The 22,870-nt window shown below is 37.3% G+C and overlaps 2 protein-coding genes across 2 annotated transcripts; both read left to right on the top strand.

Annotated features, from left to right (window-relative positions):
- The first annotated feature begins 17,800 nt into the window (after nt 1-17,800).
- Nucleotides 17,801-20,128, top strand: LOC113780247. Its single transcript, XM_027326057.1, has 4 exons — nt 17,801-17,919; nt 18,367-18,629; nt 19,185-19,249; nt 19,625-20,128. The coding sequence occupies exons 1-4, from the start codon at nt 17,801-17,803 to the stop codon at nt 20,126-20,128; spliced, it is 951 nt and encodes a 316-aa protein (XP_027181858.1).
- Nucleotides 20,129-20,239: 111 nt separating this feature from the next.
- On the top strand, nt 20,240-20,719 carry LOC113780246. Its single transcript, XM_027326056.1, has 2 exons — nt 20,240-20,480; nt 20,589-20,719. The coding sequence occupies exons 1-2, from the start codon at nt 20,240-20,242 to the stop codon at nt 20,717-20,719; spliced, it is 372 nt and encodes a 123-aa protein (XP_027181857.1).
- The last annotated feature ends 2,151 nt before the right edge of the window (nt 20,720-22,870 follow it).

Below are 22,870 nucleotides of genomic sequence, written 5' to 3'. Positions count from 1 at the left end.
TCGGGCATTGGAAAGTTAATAAATCAGTGATTATTTTGCTTAAGCGTTGATTAATTTAAAATTTTGCTGCTTTGGGACAATCTGTATTATCATATTTAAGCATAGAATATTTTATCGACTAGAATTGAATTTATGCATTAAGATTAGGGTAAAGAAAATTGCATTCGGGAGTAAAGAAAATCCCGCCTGCATAATAACGTTGAAACCCGCAAGCGGGATTCTGTGTTTTTTCTATTTCAAGGTTAGCTCGCATGCGGGTTAATGTTATATTTGAGCGCGAGAAGAAAAAATTGGTAATTAGGCTCTTTGGGCATTATAAGTAAATATTTAAATTAATGGCAGTTTTATTACACCAATATTATTGTATTATCATTATTATGATTATTGTATTATTTCTTATGCAAATATAACATTTAATTATTTAAATTTGATTTTATTTTTACAATTTATAAAATTTTTATCACTTATATAATATTTTTAAAACCCTAATACATCTAAATTTGATTTTATTTTTCAAATTTATAAGATTTTTATTTTAAAAAATGGGATACGGATAAGATATCCGGTTGGTTCGATTTGCATAGGTGCATATGAGAATATCCGAATACTCTTTAAACCCGCATGCGGGTTTAAGGAGATTATGGCAACTCTCTGACACACTAGTTACCCGTCCAACTTGTGTGTAACTAAAATATATTTAAATAATATATTTCATATTTTTGTTATTTAAAGTTTAACAAAACATTAATATTGGGTAGATTTGAGGGATATGCATAATTTTGCATATTTGTAGGAATATTAGAAAATGGAAAATTTGGGTAAATTCCCAAATTTTGGAGGTAAGGTGCAATCCAAGAACTAAAACAGTCATTTATAAAACCTTAACAGTCATTTATAAAATAGTCATTTATAAAACCTTATCATCACTGCCTCACCAGTTGAACGAAAATTGCAGGTTTGTTCAGCTTCTATCTTCACGGCATTTCTTCTTATTTTTCTTTCGTTCTCTATCTTGGGTTCCTTCACCAACTTTCAGTGCAAAGTCAGCAACAAAGTATTTCGGAAGATGGAAAGAGATGAGGAGCACCCATCTAGGCTTTATTGGGTACGTCAAATTGGTCAGGGGTAATATGGGTATGTTTCCTACTGCTACCAGAAGAACAGGCGCGTTTTGCCCACGAATCGTTACGGTGGGTGCTTTCCGTCTATTTGCCAGTTCAACCCAAACCACAGGGGGTTTATGTATAGCTTTTTGAACGATGGGAGGGTTATGTGGTTTTTTCGAAAACTACAGGGGGCTAAAATGTAATTTGCCCTATTATTAATTGCTCCTATTACCTGACCCAATCTGGATTAATTGTTAGATTCTACTCACTTTTAGTATTTTGCATATATTTTAGGGAGTAGAACGAAAATACCATAATAAGTGCCGATTTGACAGTTATCAGGAAAGAGTTCAAGTAGCAGGCATCCAGGGTATTTTTGGAACAAGGAGATGCAAGACCTTTTTGGTAATTTTGACCGAAGACAACAACTAGAAAAAGGGCTGGAGCGCCGCAGGGGTCCTGAGCTTCTTCTTCCTCCGGAGTCCTCTCCGCAAGGAGGGCCGCCGCACACAAGAAAAGAAAAAAAGAAAGAGAACGGCAGCAGAGGAAAGGATGACTGGCTTTGTTTAGTCTTTCGTCTGTAGCTTAGGAGCATTATTGGTGACTTTTCCTTTGGGTCTTAGTACGCATGGCAGGAGCAAAGAGGAAAGCTTTGACTTTTCTTCCCCTTTAGTTCTTGCGAATTGAATTCTTCAAACATCTGTGATAATGGCCGCGGCTCTCTTTACAATTTCTTGTGGGCTTTGTTTAGCAACAATGAACTAATTTCCCTTATCTAGTCAAGGGACAACGGATGCTTTGGGTCATCTAAAATTGTGAGATCGATTTAATTTTATCTTTTTCTCTTATTTATTGGTATTTGCATATTCCTTGATTGCAGTGCTTATGGTTGTTTAATTAATTGATTGTCTTGGATCCGGATAATTAGTTAATTTAATAATCTATTGTCAATTGAGGTGTTAAATCCGTAATTGTTTAATTGCCTTGAAATAGTGACAACTGGCATAATTAGACTTGTGTCAGGGGAATACGCGGGCAAATCTAAAATAACCCTGGTAGTGCGTTATTTGATTAGAATAGGGCTCCTCTAATACGTAAGGCAATTGGGGAATTAAATTCTATGGGCGTACCTAGGATTATTTCTCAATTAGAGCAGTGATTAACGGGCGTACCTTAATCATCGACACAGTAAGGAGGGGTTGACTGTCATCGCTTGTTTGGCAGTTATAACCTATTTATTAGTAAATAATTGGAATTGGCTTTGCATCGATGATCAATTAGGTGAACCATTGCTGAAGTTATTTCTTGGCTAGATCCTTAATTATTACTCATTTGATTTTAATATTTTGTTATTTAATTTTTAGTAGTTTCTTAGATTTTAATTGGATTTTTTTGAGTGTCACCTTCTACACAAAAACACCCCCCTTTGTCACTGTGAATTTGAAAAGAAACAATTACTCCCAGTCCCTGTGGATTCGACCCTGCTTACCGCTATCTACAGAAATTACTTTTAGTTTGAGCAGGTTTATTATTGCACAGGCCGACAACCTGTCAATTCTCCATTTTAATTTAGGAATTTTGTCCCTTTACTTTTATTGTTGGATGAGCTCGGCCCTCCAACTCTTTTATTGAATGACTTGTAGAGGTTTAAGTATTCAAATTTTTTAGCACGGACTTGAATCTTGAAATCAAATTGACGTCTTTTTAACGGATCATTTGCCCATTTGACGTCTTTTTAATTTTCATCAACCAAACCAATAGTTGGGCCTTGATATTTCAAAATTCTATCATCACTGACACTAACATAAGGTCCTTGATTAAATCTATCCAAAACAACTAATTCGGAACCTATAGGTCCTCTAGGAGGGAGATTGATTTGGGTAAAGTTTTGGTATGGATCAATGGCATAGATCTGAAAGCATTGTCAAATTTTAGATCTAATATTGGAAGTTTGGAAGAAATTGTTATACCTAAAAATGGCAGACATGGCCAGTTAAGATGTTTCTATTTATAGGCAGAAGACAATAACTCTTTCTAGCCACTTGTCCTCTTCGGCGAATTCTGTTTTGGCTATAGCTCTAGCCTCTCATCTTGTGGAATTGGTGATGGTAGAACACTCAAAATATTAGTAATTTATTTTGTATATTTCCAATAAAAATTCTGGCTATCTTTAGCTCCATACTTCTTATCAATGGAATACTTTTTTGTTGCAATAACAACCAAAGGGTTATCAGCCATCTCTCTATTTTTTTCATTCTTTTTAATCAAATTGGCTGGTGGCAAGTTTTTTTCAGTGGGAGGTTTCAATCCAAAATTTTTTATTTATATTCAATTCTTTTGAACCACCTGAGCCATCCCTTCCCCTAGTACGTGGCAAGTTGCTTTGGTTATGGTCCTGTACATAGATATGTTAAATATGGGATAGTCATTCGGTTAATATAAGCTGAAAAAATGTCAACAATGCACTTGCTACATACCTAAGATCCAAGTGGATTTGGCTCAACGTCTTGAACAAATGACTTGGCTTTCAAGTTGATGCTTTGAAAAACTGAAAGCCAAGCCAAAGTTGTAATTGTTTGAGTATTTATAGGATTGTCTTGGTACATTTTTTAAGACAGGATAAGTTTTGAGTGTGTGCCTTACAAATAAAAAATTGAGCGTTTTAAGGGCACTGATTAAATAATAAAAGAGAAAAAAATGATGTTTTATCCCCCCAAATTTGGAGGGCACTCCCGCACTGCCGAATAGATTCCTCCAAGTTTGCTCAGTAGTTCACGTATGAATCCAACTTTGGTCAGATGATAATTTTCAAAATATTCGTAAAAGGTCCACAAATTGTCCCCTTCATGTTAATTTATCTCCTAATAAGAAAAAATGGCTTTGTTTTTATAGAAATTTTGTCTTAATTCCACTCTAAATATTTTTTTTTTCAATTTCTGTTGCTCTTATTATATAGCACTAAAGAAAAATAAATAAATAAATAAATAAAAGATATATACATTGACTTGATCTCAGAACCAAAGAAGTGAACTTGCACTTCATAATTCTAGAAAGAGTCTACCACCGGGTGCCAAACGAGAAAAGCTCAATTACAAGTTTTGATATTCGCGGTTGCTTCTGGCCGCCAGGGGATTGAAATCATGCATCAAACCAATTTATAAATCACTCTTAATTCCCGCATTTAAATATCAAGACACAAGTATAATGTGTACACTTTAAAGGACCTCCTGAAAATTAAGCGATGGAGTTATGTTCATCGGCATTTAGCTATAATTGCTAAGTAGTCATTTCTTTCCCCCTTTTTTTGGGATCAATCTTTAATATTCAGCCTATACTAAGGGGATCTAATTGGATTAAAAGGAGGGGTTAGAGAGAGAAAACCCCCCTCTACATGCCCTTTGAATTTAATTACAGACGTAAGGGTTTGAACTCTTACTATTCTACTTATGCAAGAACCAAAAGGTAAAAATAAAAGGGCATTAAAGTTGCCAAATTTTAAATCAACCCACGATTTATCACTACAAGAAAAATGTCCTATTATGACATACCTATAAGGACACTTTTTTGTAAGTGTCATTTTACATGTTTTATGAAGACATAAAAAAGTGAGTGTCATAATAAAATAACATGAACCAAATACCGTTGCACTTTGTTTTATATTTTTCTAAAGGGATAATTTCAGAAACCTCCCCTGAGGTTTCTGACAATTTCACTGACCTCCCCTGAGGTTTCCACAATTACACTGACCTCCCCTGGCAGAACTTGGGACCCAATTGTTGACATCATATAATGCAAAATTACTATTATACCCAAGACATTTTGTGTTTTGGATAGTATTGGATTGCATTTCTATTTATTTAATGTATGGTTATGAAATTTGTAATGATATTACTCTTGGATTGCAGCTTTGGTTTGCACCTTATTACTGTTAAGGTTTTATAAATGACTGTTTTAGTTCTTGGATTTCACCTTACCTCCAAAATTTGGGAATTTACCCAAATTTTCCATTTTCTAATATTCCTACAAATATGCAAAATTATGCATATCCCTCAAATCTACCCAATATTAATGTTTTGTTAAACTCTAAATAACAAAAATATGAAATATATTATTTAAATATATTTTAGTTACACACAAGTTGGATGGGTAACTAGTGTGTCAGAGAGTTGCCATAATCTCCTTAAACCCGCATGCGGGTTTAAAGAGTATTCGGATATTCTCATATGCACCTATGCAAATCGAACCAACCGGATATCTTATCCGTATCCCATTTTTTTAAATAAAAATCTTATAAATTTGAAAAATAAAATCAAATTTAGATGTATTAGGGTTTTAAAAATATTATATAAGTGATAAAAATTTTATAAATTGTAAAAATAAAATCAAATTTAAATAATTAAATGTTATATTTGGATAAGAAATAATACAATAATCATAATAATGATAATACAATAATATTGATGTAATAAAACTGCCATTAATTTAAATATTTACTTATAATGCCCAAAGAGCCTAATTACCAATTTTTTCTTCTCGCGCTCAAATATAACATTAACCCGCATGCGAGCTAACCTTGAAATAGAAAAAACACAGAATCCCGCTTGCGGGTTTCAGCGTTATTATGCAGGCGGGATTTTAACCTGCTTGCTTGTGAACATGTACCACATTGCTTTGAATTTTTGTGACAAGAGGAAAGCTTTGTCTGATGAATGTATTTGTGAAATGACCTGAGTGGTGGTAGATGGGTTAATTGGGTCGGTTGCGTTACCCAATTGTTTATATCCATAAGTAAAATTTTATGATTCCCATACCCATCTATTCATGGGCGGTATGGTAAATGTAGTTCAATGGACAAGTCAAAAAACGAGTTTGGCAACCCAATTGACAAGTCAGGGGAGGTTTCTGAAATTATCCCTTTTCTAAATTGAAAATTTTGATATGTCAAATTAGAATAGCTATTAGGGCATTACTTGTGAATGTCAGCAGAAGTAATAGGAAATTGAGATAGAAACGACGTAGTTTTGTCACTGGTATAAATGAAATGGAGAAAAAACGCGGGGAAAAGAAAAAAAAAAACGCGGCAAGGAAAATTTTGCCGCTTCACTAAAGTTTGCCCAATATATTTCTCTTTGAAAGGTCTCCGCCTCTTAAAATTCACACCAAAAAGTTCCCTCAGTTTCTTCTCCAAATCTAAACCCTTGGACCCTATTCACAAAATCCATCATCGTCAAAATCAATCTTCCATTTCTGCCTCTTTTTTTCATTCTTTAATCCCTACCCTCTCCCTTTCTATCTTGAGTTTTTAGATGCACTCCAATTTGACCAGAAGAAGAGAAGGATGGTTTAGTGGTTAAAAGGTAAGTGTATTATGGGTTTTTGAAAATCATATGCTTTGCCTGCCCACTGAATTATTTTCTCCCCTGTTGCTAGTTTGATTTTTTTTTCTTTTTTTAAAATCTGATTTCTATGTTGAGTATTAATAATGTGATGGAGAAAAACATGGGGCAATATTAAAAGTAGTTGGCTGGTTGATTGATTGCTGGTTTTTTTTTGCTGGTATCTAATGTAATGCCACATAGAATGTGTCCGCCTCCTTGTTTCGGCCTTGGGGCCATCGACAGTACCAATTCAGGACTCAGGAGGCAGTCCCATTCTCCCACCGCGGCCGATTGTTAATATTAAGCAAGACAAACCCATCAAACCCTGCCGTGTGATCTGGTATTTGGCGACTAAGCCCGATCGATCAATTGAGGCTTCCTTTTGCAATCCTGTTGAATTTCTAAGCACCTTTTGCATTTACTTTAGCCTACTGATTCTACAAAGTACTTTAGCAGTCAGGTAATAATACGCTGATACAAAGTATAATAAAGTGTATAAAAATAGTGGTAGAATTTTTTTTTAAATTCAAGTACAAAAGTGGAAGGGAAAGGGGAAAAATGGATGTCTGAGAATTGAATCAGGACATTATGATTATGTAGTTAATGCTTCTCTCAACCGAATTGGAACTTGGGAATTGGTTTCTATTCCTACGTTAGTGCAACTGGGCTGGCACAAAATATAGGATATAGAATCCTAGGTGCTTTACTTCTATTGACTAGTAACTACTAAGAATGTCAAAGATGGTGTACTGTTCATGTCATTTGGTTTCGGAAAAACATGTAAAATTTGGCAAAGTCAGAACTAGTGAATTGGGAAGAAAGTTAACTGTTAGCAATTGTTTGAGTTGTAGTTGAGTTTCCAAACTTGATTCATATTATGGTAATATGGCAATTAAGTTTACCAGAAAAATAATTGGCACCAATACAGAGGTTTCTAAATTTTAACTTGTAAAGCAAAGTTGGTCCCTTAAACATGAACATAAAATCTTTTTATTTCTTGAGTTTAGATAAAATTCCTGCTATCCCAATGTTTTTTATGAAAATGTTATTCAATGAGAATAATTTGCATTTGTGGTTTTCTGTTCACATGGGGAAAATGTGCATGCCTTGGATCATTTTCATGCATATGTTGGTGCATTTATATATGTACATAGAGAAAGTAAGCTGATGCCTTGTTCTGTTTGCTTCATAATAATGTGCATGCCTTGTTCTATTTGCATAGTAAGCTGATGCATTTATATATGTTGGTGCATTTATATTTTCATGCCCTGTTCTGTTTGTTTCAGAATAATTAGGAAAAGTCATTCAGCACTTTTGGTTCTTTCTCATTTTTTTAAAATATTCTTCAAGAAATTTGCAAGCTGATGTTATTTTTCTTCTTGAATAATTAGAGAAGTACGTACAGCACCTATTCAAAATATTAAAATTTTACTAAAGTTCATTAATGTTTCACCACAGGTTTGAATTAAAGATAGCTATCTGTGAAAAGAAATCATTTTGAAGACGTTGCACATTGATTTCGCTAGAGGTACAAGCCAACTTATATTCTTGTGTTCTTTTTTATTAGGAATTAGATTAAGTTACATATATGATATTAAATTTGTTCATTTGTTTGAACCTGTAATGTACGTTCATTTTCATCTTTTGGTCATTTGGATTCTTAATTTTTTTTTTAAACTGGAGTGTCATTGCAGTAGATATATTATATGACCTGCAAATTTTATTCTTAACATTGATTTGTGTAAAAAACTATTTACTTGGTGACACGTGATAAATGGCTAGTAGCGGAAAACCTTTGGGGTTCTCATGTCTTGTGCTTTTATCTCAAACAGTGACCTTCTCGTTGACTTCCAAATAGCTTCTTGGTATCATAATAATTTTTTTGTTGTATGAGTGATGCTCTTTGTTAATATTATTCTTAATTGCTTTCTTTTGCTTATATATGTATATGTATATGTATGTATGTGTATATTTTAAGGTTAAATTTGTCATGGTTACAGAATATGGATAAAACTTGGATGCAAAAGAATAGACGAAGCAAAGAATATTGGGATGGTTTGCAAAAATTCTTAGATTATGCATTCCAGAATTCAAGTATAAATGGGATGATATTATGTCCATGTAAAGAATGTAAGTGTGGTGTATGTATTACCAGGGAGAATGCAGAACTTCATTTGAAAGTTTATGGTTTTGTTAAAGGATACACCCATTGGGCAGCTCATGGAGAATTTGTTTACTCTAGTGCACCAAAACCTACTTCCTATGATATCTCACATGGGGTACGGGATGAACTTGATGACATGCATGGTTTGGTTCATGATGCAATGGGAATTCCTGAACAAGATTATACAAGGATAGATGGAACTGAATACAAAAGCCAATTGCCCAATGTAGAAGCTGAAAAGTTTTACAATCTAATTGATAATTCTAACAAAGAGCTTTACTCTGGATGTAAAAGATTCTCAAAACTTTCCTTTATGATTCGGTTGCTTCACCTCAAATGCCTTGGTAAACTCAGCAACAAAATTTTTGATATGTTACTTGATTTGTTGAAAGAAGCCTTTCCAGATGCAATGGATGGTTTGCCTAAGTCTTATTATGAAGCTGAAAAGTTAATGAAGGAATTAGGACTTGGGTATGATAAATATGATGCATGTCCGAATGACTGCACTTTATATTGGGGGGTAGATGCAAGAAGAAAGCATTGTGAAACATGTAAAGAATCTAGATGGGTTAAATCTGAAAATGATCCGACTGGTGAGGGAAGAAAAATACCGCATAAGGTTTTATGGCATTTTCCCCTAAAACATAGGTTACAACGCCTATTTATGTCCTCCAAAATTGCAGGCCATATGAGATGGCATGCAGAAGGTCGTACTAAGGATGGTAACATGAGGCACCCTGCTGATTCTCCATCTTGGCAAACATTTGACTTTCATCATCCAGAATTTTCTCAAGATTCTCGTAATGTGAGGTTGGGCCTAGCATCAGATGGATTTAACCCATTCAAAAATATGAGTTCAACTCATAGCACTTGGCCGGTAATATTGATGCCATATAATTTGCCGCCATGGATGTGTATGAAACAACCGAACTTTATGTTGTCATTGTTGATACCCGATCCATTTGCACCAGGAAATAATATTGATATATATTTAAAACCTCTCATAGCAGAATTAAAGGAATTGTGGGATGTTGGAGTGAATACATATGATGCATCAAGAAAAGAAAACTTTCAACTTCGTGCAGCACTTTTATGGACCATCAGTGACTTTCCAGGTTATGCAATCCTCTCCGGATGGAGCACTAAAGGAAAACTTGCATGTCCTGTATGCCATAAATACACATCTTCACAGCATCTGTTTGCATGCCTTGTTCTATTTGCATGCCTTGTTCTATTTGCATAAAAAGTTAGCCAACTTCCCCCTGGTTCTAATGATGATGTTGGTCGTAATGATGCATTTGCCCAAGTATTTGGGGAAGATAACAATGGGCGTGTGCGCATGTATGGTCTAGGTGTGACACCATCAGACAAATGGGGTAACGTACCTAGTCGCAGCACTTGTCAGCGTATCGTTATGGAGCAAAAGGCAGCAATTTCTAAGATGGAAGATAAATTTGCTGAGCAAGATCAGCAGCTGAAAGACCAAGCCAAAGAACTTGCAGAGCTCAAAGCAATGGTGTGTCAGCAGCAAAATAGTGGCTCAAAAACTGGTGGCTCGATAAATTCAACGTCCTCTAATCATGTTTCAAAATCTCCTATGGGTGCTCGTTCTCTTCAGGTATATTCATGATTATTTTTCAAGAATTTATTGTGATTATACCATATGAGGATACTCACTTTTGTTGTTTGAAACTTGTTGATTCATTAAACTGCTACTTTGTTTGGTTATATTGAATAGTAAAACATGGTAATTTCAACTTAGTAAAGTCATGGTTATTAAGTTTTATTGCTGAAAATTGGAGAAATGCTCAAAATGCAGGGGAAACTCTACCAAATTTTTTTAAAAAATAAATCTACCTAATTCAATTCTATGACTTCAAATTATCTTGTAGGAAGGTGATTGGGTGGATATTTTCAGCTTGTTTGATCCAACAAAATGTCTAGCTATTGGTCGTCTCCAAGGAATTGATCCTTCTAAAGTTGTTGGTGGACAACCATTAGGACCATGTTGGTGTGAAATACTAGTACAAATCGTGATGGAACGCAATGAACAATTGATTAGGCCTTATGGGCTATTGCAAACAATTGAAGATGCACTTGGTGCACCGATTGCTTGGCCACTGAAATTGGTATAATTTGACACAAGATTGTTCAAGTTTTTTTCTTTACAAATATTTGTAAGTTGGATGGATAATGAAGTGGTGTTCTTACTTAATCTACTAATTTTATAGGTGAAGATTCATGAGGATTGACAGTAGCCTTTTGTTTGGAGAAGCAAGAGTTGGACAGCAGCCTTTTGTTAGAGAAGCAAGAGTTGGACAGCAGCCTTTTGTTTAGAGAAGCAATACTAGTTTTTGAGTTAACTTCAAATTTGTGGAATATTTTGTGTTCTTGAGAATGTTGCTGGATTCTATTGCAAGAGTTGGATGACAGCCTTTTGTTTAAAGAAGTATTAATGCTAGTTTTTGAATTAACTTCAGATTTGTGGAACTTTTTGCTTTATTTAGGATGTCACCAGTTTTTTACTTTCAAGCAGATTTATATTCTTTGGCATAGTGGCTGTCTTACAATTGCATATTATGTGTTTGGCGTATTGTATTAGGAGATTAGAGTATAAAATTTAGATGAAAATTGCACAAAAAAAAGACATCTATTGAGGCACTTGCCAATGCCTACATTGAAACTAATGCACCTAGTAAAACCACATATCGTGACACTTTTTGAGTGTTTGGAGATTCCTTTTTACAATGGTAGAAAATGCCTTGAAAGACAGGTAAACACTACACTATAAACTGCCTCCATTAATGTATATAATGCACTTCATTGTGCCTAGACAATTACTTTTTGGCAACACGTAAAAGTGTCCTAAAAAGAGCAAAAATGATACCAAGTAAAGTGCCTTTATAGGGCATCTTTAGAGGCATTGGTGTGTGCCTATTTGCAATTTCTATCATGGCAATTGTGAATGCATCAAATTCATTAAACATGACGTTAAGAAACGCCTCCAACCTTTTCCAAACGGGTAGTTTAGTAGACATTTGATGTGTGCGCCTCAATAGTCTAAGTGCCTCTAAAAGTTTCCTATTGCATCATTTTGTTGCGCCTCCAAATATAATTTTTCTTGTAGTGTATGCTTTCATTGATTTTTGGTAAGACACATAAACCCTTATGGTTGCATTGCAGAAAAAGTCAAGAATAATCTAATAAGGATTTGGACCATTATAGATTATAGTTTAGATTGCAAACTGTTAGGAAATTGGCTTAATTTTTTTTAGTCAAGATTCTTATTTTGTGTGGGAAATAACTGGTTTTTTAATTGGTTTTAGTTATTTGAAGTAGTAGTCAAGAAATTTCCTATTTAGTTTAGAATTTAGAAGTTATTTCTTATTCTATATAAATTTAGGAATTAGTATTGGTTTCCAATTGTTTTTTAGTTTTTTGGCCAAGTAATGTTCTCTATAAATAGGTAGATTAGCATATTACAAAGATATACAAGAAAGGAGTAAGAGAGTTCTTAGTAGATGAGAGGGTTATATAAGAGTTGGATTTCGGAATCAAGTTGTAATATTGTAGTGTTTTTTCTCTCATCGTAAGAAAAGTTTTTCTTTCTGTGGGCGTAGGTTTGGTGATTAAGTCAAACCACGTTAATTCTTATGCATTGCTCATCATTCGTGCTAGATATTGTATTCACCCTCTCCTTTAACAGGACTTTTCTTCTCCCCACCATTTGTAATTTGGGAGCATTCTTGGATCCCCTTCCTTGTGCTACGCTCCCAATCCATTGAGGTATTCAAATGATACAAATTACCATACTTCTTCCCCATCAACAAAACCGTCTCGTCATGTGTGATTTTCAAAACTCTACCTGCAACCAAAAAGTTGTAATCCTCGAAGTCTAATTGGCTCAAGAAATTAGATTCGTTCGTAACTTTGGAACATAAGCCACACCACCCAAAGAACGAATCTTTTCATTCAGCATTTTGATTTTCACCACTCCAACACCTTTGATTTTACAAATAGATCCATCACCTAAAGACACAAAACCTGTTTTCTTTCTCTGGAGAGTATCAAAATAGTCTAATCTAGAGCAAACATGTGAAACACAAAAGACTCTAAAATCCAACCAAAGAAGTATTACTACCTTCGAAAATTGTGAGAATATCTCCGTCCGATATATATCCAACAACACCATCATACTCGTTCTCATCATTTTTCTTTTGATGAGGGCAGTATCTTTTGATATGGCAAAATTCATGACAATCAAGGGATTGAACTCCACCCTTTCTCTTAACCTTTGAACCACCTGCTGTAGATTCACCGCCAAGTTATTTTTCTCTTTTATTCTCATCTCGAGCAATTAACACAGGTTCTTGTGTCATATCCTAGTTTGCCTTCCTTTGTTTTTCATGATCCAATAAAGATGACTGCACATTCTCGAACTCTAAAGTGTTCTTCCTATATAACAAAGTCGTCACCACACTTTCATAAGAATTAGAGACTGGGGTAAGAAGTAAAAGGCCTTATCTTCTTTCTCAATTTCTATGCCAACTTTTTGGAGTTGATCCAAAATTCCAATGAACATATTTATATGATCCATGAGGCTGCCACCCTCCTCCATATTTAGTGTATAAAGTTGCAGCTTCAAATGCAAATTATTGGATAAGTTTTTAGCCAAATAAAGCTTTTTCAATTTTTTTTAGAGGTCTGCTGCAGAATCTTCCTCATTTATCACATTATTTATAATGTTGTCTATCACATAGAGCCGAATCATGCTCGCACACCTTGTGTCCAACTCTTCAAACTCATCATCTTTCATGCTCTCTGGCTTCTTATTCTTACCATTCAATGCTTTTGCCAAACCTTGTTGAACTAGAATATCCTTCACTCTTCTTTGCCAAAGAGTCAAACTTGTAGTTCCATTAAACGGTTGAATTGGAAACTGTATAGTTCCAAACCCTATGGTATACCACCACACACTCAATTTCAAAATAATTAACCAAAACCCCAACAGAGTGAATCTTGTAGTTCCATTAAACGATTGAATTGGAAACAATATTGATAGGTTACAATTTTATCCTTTATTTTATTATTAAATTTTTCCTATTACCTGACCTGATGTAGATTAATTGTTAGATTCTACTCACTTTTAGTATTTTGCATTTATTTCAGGGAGTAGAACGAAAATATGATACCAAGTGCCAATTTGACAGGAAAGGAGTTCAAGTAACGGAGCTTATCCCTGGGGCATTGCTAGCAATGGAAAATTTTGGCCCATTTTGGTAATTGCTGAAGAGGAGAGGACGAGAGAGTCTTCTATTCCTTGGGAAGCCGCTGCACAGGAGGGGAGGAGCACTACTTTGGAGTTGCTTTGCTTGACTTTTCCTTCTGAGCTTTTGGTAGTGATAGTTTTCCCTTGGATGTAAGGAGAAATAAGGATCTTTTGACTTTTCTTTGCATAAGCTTTTAGTAGTTTCTTTTCCTTCTCCGTATGTCATCCGAAGTGAAAAAATGAATCACCTTTTGTAACTTTGCTATCTTTTCCATATTCGGATGAAGTGAATTTGCCCAATTTCCAATTGATGGCTGCGACTGTTGCTTCGTGTGGGTGTTTCTCATTAGGGATAAACTAAATCCCTTTTTCTAGTCAAGAAATAACGGATGCTTTGGGTTGCCTAAAAATTGTGAGATCGATTTAATTTTATCTTTTTCTTTTATTTATTGGTATTCGCATATCCCTTGATTGCAGTATTTATGATTATTTAATTAATTGATTGTTTTGGATCCGGATAATTAGTTAACTTGATAATCTATTATCAATTAGGGCATTAAATCCGTAATTGTTTAATTGCCTTGAATTAGTGACAACTGGCATGATTAGGTTTGTATCAAGGGGATGCGCGGGTTAATCTGAAATAACCCTGGTAGTGCGTTATTTAGTCAGAATAGGGCCCCTTTAATATGTAAGGCAATTGGAGAATTAAATCTTACGGGCATACCTAGAATTATTTCTCAATTAGAGCAGTGATTAATGGGCGTACCTTATTCACCGACACAGTAGGGAGGGATTGACTGTCATCGCTTGTTTGGCAGTTATAACCTATTTATTAGTATATAATTGGAATTGCCTTTGCATCGATGATCAATTAGGTGAACCATTGCTGAAGTCAATTTTTGGCTAAACCTTTAATTATTATTAATCTAGTTTCAATGAATTGTCATTTAATTCTAGTTAGCTATTTATTTTTATTTGAATTCCTTCGATTGTCATCGTTTACACAAAAAAAAAATCCCCCATGTTACCTTGGATTTTTAAAGAAATAAATATCCCCAATCCCTGAGAATACGACCCTACTTTCCCTATTTACAAATTAATAATTATTTGTGAATAAGCCATCTCATTCGGGTTTATCGGATCAAGCAAACTCTTCGAGAACAGGGTGAATCAAGTAATCCATTGCACACCTAGAGTCCCTGCTCCAGTACTTGGAATCGGGTTTTGGTTACTTTAATTGGCAATTAAGTTTATTTTTATTATTGCACAAGCATCGACAACCTGTCAATTTTTTGCGTCGTTGCCGGGGACTGGCGTTAATATTTGTTTCTTTTTAAATTCATTTTTGCTCTAATTTTCTTGTATTTTTCTAGTGTATGCCTCGGTCTTCTCGTACAGGTGAATTGATTTTTGACCCTGAGGTAGAGAAGACCGCGCGGAGAACATGAAAAGAGGCCAGACAACTCAGAGAGGAGCAATCTAGTGCTGCATCTCATAGACTTGATCTGGACATTGAAACAACAAATCCATTTGGTGATACTTCTAGTGACTCGGATCGAGAAGAAGTGACTATGGCTAATGCACGAACGTTAAGGGAGTTGGCTGCTCCTAATTTAAATTAGCAGCCTTTGTGCATTACTTTCCCAAGTTTAGATAATAACACTCCATTTGAGCTAAAATCTGGTCTAATTCATCTCTTGCCATCTTTCTATGGTTTACCAAATGAAGAGCTTTATAAGCATTTGCAAGATTTTGATATAGTTTGCAACAGCATGAAACCCCTGGGCATTACAGAAGAGCAGATAAAAATGAGGGCATTCCCCTTCTCCTTGAAGGACTCTGCAAATGACTGGTTGTACTACCTACCACCAGGTAACATTACCACGTGGGACCAGTTGAAGAAAAGTTCTTAGACAAATATTTTCCCGCGTCTCGAGTTGCAAGTCTAAGAAAGGAGATCTGTGGTATCAAACAGCGCCTAGGGGAGTCGCTTTATGATTACGGGGAGCGATTCAAGAAGTTGTGCATCAAGTGCCTCCAACACCAAATAAGTGAGTAATTGCTCATACAATATTTTTACGAGGGACTACTTTTTAGAGACAGGAGCATAATTGATGCTGCAAGTGGAGGGGCACTGGTGAGCAAGACCCCTCGAGAAGCGTGGGAGCTAATTGAAGGAATGACTGAGAATTCGCAGCAGTTTGGTATGAGGGAGGATGTCCCAACACGCAAGGTGAATGAGGTAGAGACATCTTCTATCCAACAGTAGTTGACTGAGTAAACATTGTTTGTTAGGCAACTGGCTGTAGGAAATGCTTCTCAAGCCAAGGTGTGTGGGATTTGCACTGGTATGGGTCATTTTACGGAGATGTGCCTACTGATTCAAGAGGAAGGTGTGGAGCAGGTGAACATGACTGGTCACGCGCCCGCGCCAAGAAAATCCTATGACCCGTACTCGAATACATATAACTCGGGTTGGAGAAATCACCCTAACTTCAGCTATGGAGGAAATAGGCAGCCCAATTTTGCACTAAATAGGTAGCAATGGCATCAACAGCAGTATCAGCCATGCCCACCACCATTCTCCCCTTCAAACTCAAGTCCGTCCATTAAGGAGATGATGAATCAATTGATTGCTAATCAACAAAAAACGGATTCTGACCTGCAAAGCATGAGGAATCAATTGGGACAGATGCAAGCCATGCAGGGTCAGATGAGTCAAATGGCGATAGCAATTAACCGCCTAGAATCCCAAGTCCAAGGTAAATTGCCGTCTCAACTCGAAGTGAACCCGAAGAACGTATGTGCGATGACTTTAAGGAGCGGGAAGGAAATTCAGGGATCAGAACTCATGATTCCAAAGGACAAGGATGAGAAAAAGATCGAGAATGAGTTGGAGAAGGAGGACACTAATGGCATAAATTCAAAGGTACTCCCAAACCCAGTCATTATAGTTAAAACTAACCCGCCTCCCTTTTCTAGCAGGTTGAAAAAATCGAAGAAACAGGATAAGGAGAAGGAGATCTTGGAGGTGTTCTGCAAGGTAGAGATAAATATCCCTCTCTTAGACGCAATCAAACAAGTGTCGAAGTATGCCAAGTTTCTAAGGGATTTGTGTGTCAACCGAAAACGGTTGAGAGGAGATAAAAGGGTCATTGTGGGGGAGAATGTGTCAGCGGTCTTACAAAGGAAACTCCCACCAAAGTGTGGGGACCCAGGTATATTTACTATCCCCTGTAGGATAGGCAACACTTTGATTAGAAAGGTCATGTTGGACTTAGGGGCGTCAATTAATGTGATGCTAAAATCTATCTATCCTTCTCTGAACCTAAATCCATTAAAAGAAACTGGAATAATCATTCAATTAGCTGACCGAACTAATGCATACCCTGATGGGTTGATTGAGGATGTATTGGTCAAAATTAATGATTTGGTATTCCCAGCTGACTTTTATGTACTTGACATGGATGATAACCATTCCCCCGATCCCTTACCTTTGCTATTAAGTAGACCCTTTTTTAGCACAACACAGACTAAAATTGATGTTAATAAGGGTACCTTGTCTAAGAAATTTGATGGGAAAATTGTTCATTTCAATATTTTTGCCACAATGAAATATCTCTCAAATTCTAATTTTAACTCTATTTTTTCTGTGCGTGCTATTGACCCTGCGGTGCAGGAAGTGTTTGAAACTGTTGGTAAGGATGAGTTGGAGGTTGCTTTAACCAAGCACCTCGAGTTGGAGACAACTCCTGAGGTGGAGTGGAGTGAAGATTAGAAATGCACAATAGGGGCATTACACTCATTGTCAATCATAACGAAAAGGTATAAAGTTTCGCCTATTTTCATTCTCGAACCTTACAAAAGGGTACTACCATCTATGGTGCTGGCACCGGTGTTAGAGTTGAAACCCCTACCGAAACATTTGAAATATGCGTATTTAGGCGACAACGAAACATTCTCGGTGATTATCTCAGCTGCACTCTTAGAAACCCAGGAGGAGAAACTAATCCGAGTCCTTAGAGAGCATAAGGAGGCGATAGGGTGGACCATCGCCGACATTAAGGAGATCCGCCCTTTCGTATGCATGCATCGAATAAGATTTGAAGAGAACGCCAAACCTGTATGGTAAGCTTAAAGGAGGCTCAATCCCCTCATGATGGAAGTGGTGAAGAAAGAAATTTTGAAGTTGCTAGATGTGGGAATCATCTTTGCAATATCAGATAGCCCTTGGGTGAGTCCAGTCTAGGTAGTCCCAAAGAAGGCAGGAGTGACAGTGGAGGCCAACCAAACGGGTGAGTTTGTGCCAGTGTGCAAACCTACCGGATGGAGGCAGTGTGTTGACTACCGTAGACTAAACGTCGTCACAAAAAATGACCATTTTCCTCTCCCTTTCATTGACTAAATGGTTGAACATTTAGCTTGTCGGACTTACTATTGCTTTTTGGATGGATTTTCAGGATATTTGAAAATAGCAATTGCACCAGATGATCAAGAGAAGACGACCTTCACGTGCCCGTTCGGAACCTTTGCATATAGACGGATGCCCTTCGGATTGTGCAATGCACCTGCAACTTTCCAGAGGTGTATGGTAAGCATCTTTTCAGAATATATAGAGAAAATTATTAAAATTTTCATGGACGATTTCAGTGTGTATGGTGATAGATTCGATACTTGTCTAGATAACTTGAAATTGATCCTGATGAGATGTATAGAGACTAATCTTGTGCTTAACTAGAAAAAATGTCATTTTATGGTTAATCATGGGATAGTCTTAGGTCACGTTGTGTCTTCTAAGGGTATTGAGGTTGATAGGGCTAAAATTGACATTATATCTGCTTTACCTTACATCGCGAGTGTGCGGGAAGTGCGCTCTTTTCTTGGACATGCAGATTTTTATCGGAGATTCATTAAGAATTTTTTGAAAATTAGAGCCACGTTGTTCCAGCTTTTACAAAAAGATGTGACCTTCGAATTCGATGACAAGTGTGAGAGAGCCTTCGACAAGTTGAAAGAGCTATTGACCTCGCCACCAATCATCTAATCCCCTGACTGGAGTTTACCCTTTGAGATCATGTGCGATGCCAGTGATCATGCTGTGGGGGCTGTGTTGAGGCAAAAACTGGGAAAGGTAGCTCACGTCATCTACTATGCGTCCCGAGCCTTGAACGGAGCTCAATTAAACTATTCCACTACTGAGAATGAGGTTATTGCGGTTATTTTTGCTTTATAAAAATTTAGGTCATATTTGTTTGGTGCTAAAGTTATTGTATTTTCTGATCATGCAGCGTTAAGATACCTAATGACCAAGAAAGAGGCAAAGCCGAGGCTCATAAGGTGGATATTGCTCCTGCAAGAATTCAACCTTAAGATAAAGGATAAAAAAGGCTTAAAAAATTTTGCAGCTGACCATTTGAGCCGCATACCAGTAGGAGAGGAGAATAAACCATTGAGAGATGCATTCCTTGAAGAACATTTATTTTCTCTAAGTTCTCAATTGTCTTGGCATGCTGATTTAGTTAATTATCTAGTAATTGATAATTTTCCTGCAGGTTGGCCAAAATCGAAGAGAGACAAATTGAAGAGCGATGCCAAGGATTTCATCTGGAATGACCAGTACTTGTGAAAGTGATGTGCTGACCAAGTAATGAGGCGATGCGCAAGTGAAGCTGAATTTCAGTCAATTTTATCTTTCTGTTATACTTTAGCCTGTGGAGGTCATTTTGGACCAAAACGAACTGCACATAAGGTATTGGAGAGTGGATTTTATTGGCCTTCACTGTTTAAAGATGCGTATGTATTTTGTAAATCCTATGATCGATGTCAAATGGTAGGAAATATAGCCCGTAGAGATTATATGCCCCAAGTCCCGTTGATTTTTGTAGAAATTTTTGATGTTTGGGGTATAGATTTTATGGGGTCTTTTCCTACCTCATTTGGTTTTTTATATATTTTGTTGGCAGTCGATTATGTGTCTAAATGGGTGGAGGCTAAGGCCATTCGGACTAATGGTTCAAAAGTGGTTGCAGATTTTATCAGGTCTAATATTTTTGTGCATTTTTGGATGCCGAGAGTCATTGTTAGTGACAGAGGGACGCACTTCTGTAACAAAACCATAGCCGCGCTGTTTCACAAGTACGGTGTACTCCACAGTGTCTTAACGTCATACCACCCGCAGACCAATAGTCAAGCAGAAGTATCGAATTGAAAAATTAAGTCCATTTTGAAGAAAATGATGCGCCCCGATAGGAAGAACTAGAGTCAAAGGTTAGAAGATACGCTTTGAGCCTATCGAACGGCGTACAAGACCCCCATAGGGATGCCATCCTATAGATTGGTATTTGGAAAGCTGTGTCACCTTCCAGTGGAGTTCAAGCACAAGGCTTTTTGGACGATAAAACAGTGTAACATGAATTTAGAAGAAGCCTGTGCCCAACGAAAGTTGAACTTGCAAGAATTGGAGGAGATCCGGAACGAAGCGTACGAGAATGGACTAATTTACAAGGAGAGGAGCCGGGCATTTCATGACCAACAAGTCTCTAGAAAAACCTTTGAAGTTGGTTAGAAGGTTCTCTTATACCAATCCAAGTTTAAGCTCTTCCCAAGTAAGCTACGTTCCCATTAGATTGGACCTTTTATTGTTACTCACGTATTTTCATATGGTGCAGTTGAAATTCAGAGTGCTAAGACAGACAATAAGATTGTGGTGAATGGACACCATCTCAAACATTATTACGAAGGTTTTCCAAGTGAAAAAGTGGAGACGATAAATCTAGATGCACCGCCGTGCCCCAATTAATGACACCTTGCCATGTCTAGCCAAAGACATTAAAGAAAGGCGCTCATTGGGAGGCAATCCAATTTCTTTTAGTTGTTTGTTCGATTTTGTTCGATAATCTAATTATGTTTTCCTTGAGTTTGACTGATTTCTGGTTTCAATTTTCGTGTTTGATGACTCGTAGGTATCTCTTTGACATGACGCGGGCTCATGATCAGAAGGGTTCTTGCCTTCTTGACGTGCTAGCGTCACGTTCGCGGGAAAGGTAAGTGTTCAAAACTCGAGAACAGTTTTCGATTTCCTGTTAATCTCTAATTTTGAATTCCAAAAATAAGTTTTGTTAATAATAATATTCAAAAAAAATATAATTAAAAATAATTAAAAATAATAAATTTTAAAAAATTTTAAAAAAAGAATCTTTTTTTGTTTAGTTATAACCTTTGTTTCCAAAATTAAAATTTCAAAAAAAAACTATTTTTTTCTTTTTCTTTTTCTTTCTTTTCTTTCTTTTTCTTTCTTTCTTTCCTTTCTTTCTTTCTTCCTCGTTGTTTCTTACTCGCTCCCTTGGCCGAACCCCACCCTAGCCGCCCCTCTCCACAATCGACGAACTAGCACCGCCGTCTGCAGTCGACCGCGAATCACCGCCGCACCTTCCCCGCTGTCCCACAGCCGCGCGCGACCTCGTGGCTCTCCTTCTCTCTCCTTTGCCCGCCAGCACAAGGGCGTACCCATCGCGCTGTAGCCACGGACGCCGGCAACCGCACGTCTCTCTCTCTCTCTTCGATCCACCTTTGACCGCCGCTATCTTCCACCACCCTACCTCACCAGATCAGCACTGATGCTCGCCAGCCGTTGCCCTCTGCGCACGCCGCTTGTCGCGGACCGTGACTCCCTCCGCTCCTTTGCCACCGCTGCATCTTCCTTTCGCAGCATCGTTCGCTGCCAGCGCTGAAGCCACCAGCTAGCCACTCGCCTCCTCTTCCTCCCTCGCTACCCGTAGCGCCACCTACTACTGGGCCATCACCGCTGCTCGTGCGCCGCTCGTCGTCCACCGCCAACGCCATCCGTCTCCCATGCGAAGCCAAGACCGAGCGCTATCGCCTCTGTCCCCCTCTCAACCGCCATCGGTTTCTACCAGAGCCTTTGCTTGGCCACTATCTACGGTGGAGGTATTCACCCCTTGCAAACTCCTATCTCTCTGTTTGGCGACTATTTTCTTGGGTTTAATTGTGGGACAATTTAATTGCCCAGTTGGTTGAATTGAGTTGAATTAGTCGCCATCCGGTTGTGTCTAATTGGGTGTATTTCTTAGTTGGGTTGAGTTACATCGTTTAGGGGTTTGTTAGTAGTCTGGGGTGGCTATTTGGTCTTCTTCAGTAATTGTACAGTGAACCAGTAGTACTGGTTGTGATATTTTACCCAAGATTTGTTCATTATCTGTGGTTGGCTGCCTGATTGAACGCGCAGGACTGTGACTGTGCTGTTATTGTCTATATTCTGACCTGCTTTTACTAGTTTGCGGTGCTCTTGGGAATATGTGTTGCTGTCCTCTTGGGTGGAATTGAGCTCATTTGTTTGAGGATTGGATGGGTGTTTAGACAGTTTTCCTGCTCTTAATTTGTTTGATTAGCATCCTCGTTGACATTGGTCGTGCTCTAGCATAGTGTTAGACGTCTTTTACCTATTTAGTTGAACTGTGGCTGTTTTTAGGTTGTCACTTGTGACTGTGTTGCTAAATTTCTGAATTTCTGAACTGCTATTGTTGGATTTAGCATATTATTGGGGCACTGTTGACTACCGAATTGTGTTTGTTGGGCCCTTTACTTGTTGGCATTTCTTTATTTTGTTGTTGGGTTGAAAACGAGGGGACACCCAAGACTGTTATGTTGCTGCTAATTTGCATTTGCGAGTTGTTATATTTGTTGAGGCTTTTGTTGATTGAATTGATTGCTCAAAATCATGGTGAGACCGAGATCATCTAGGTCTAGAGCCTCTCAATCTTAGCTCTCACCCCAACCCTCCATTCTAGTAAACACACCTACCAACCAACTCTCCTCTTCTAGTGTTCGAACCCGCTTAGGTAGGGGTAGGGGTGCTCATGTGAGCTCACTTTGGGGGGTATTTGAACTTCACTAGACCCGCCGATCGGCAGAGATACGCTAAGGTCTGTGA

Source organism: Coffea eugenioides, chromosome 8 (assembly GCF_003713205.1).
Source record: "Coffea eugenioides isolate CCC68of chromosome 8, Ceug_1.0, whole genome shotgun sequence".
NCBI classification, from domain to species: domain Eukaryota; kingdom Viridiplantae; phylum Streptophyta; class Magnoliopsida; order Gentianales; family Rubiaceae; genus Coffea; species Coffea eugenioides.
Note: the sequence above shows the minus strand (reverse complement) of the source record. Positions and strands in the feature narration are given on the sequence as shown.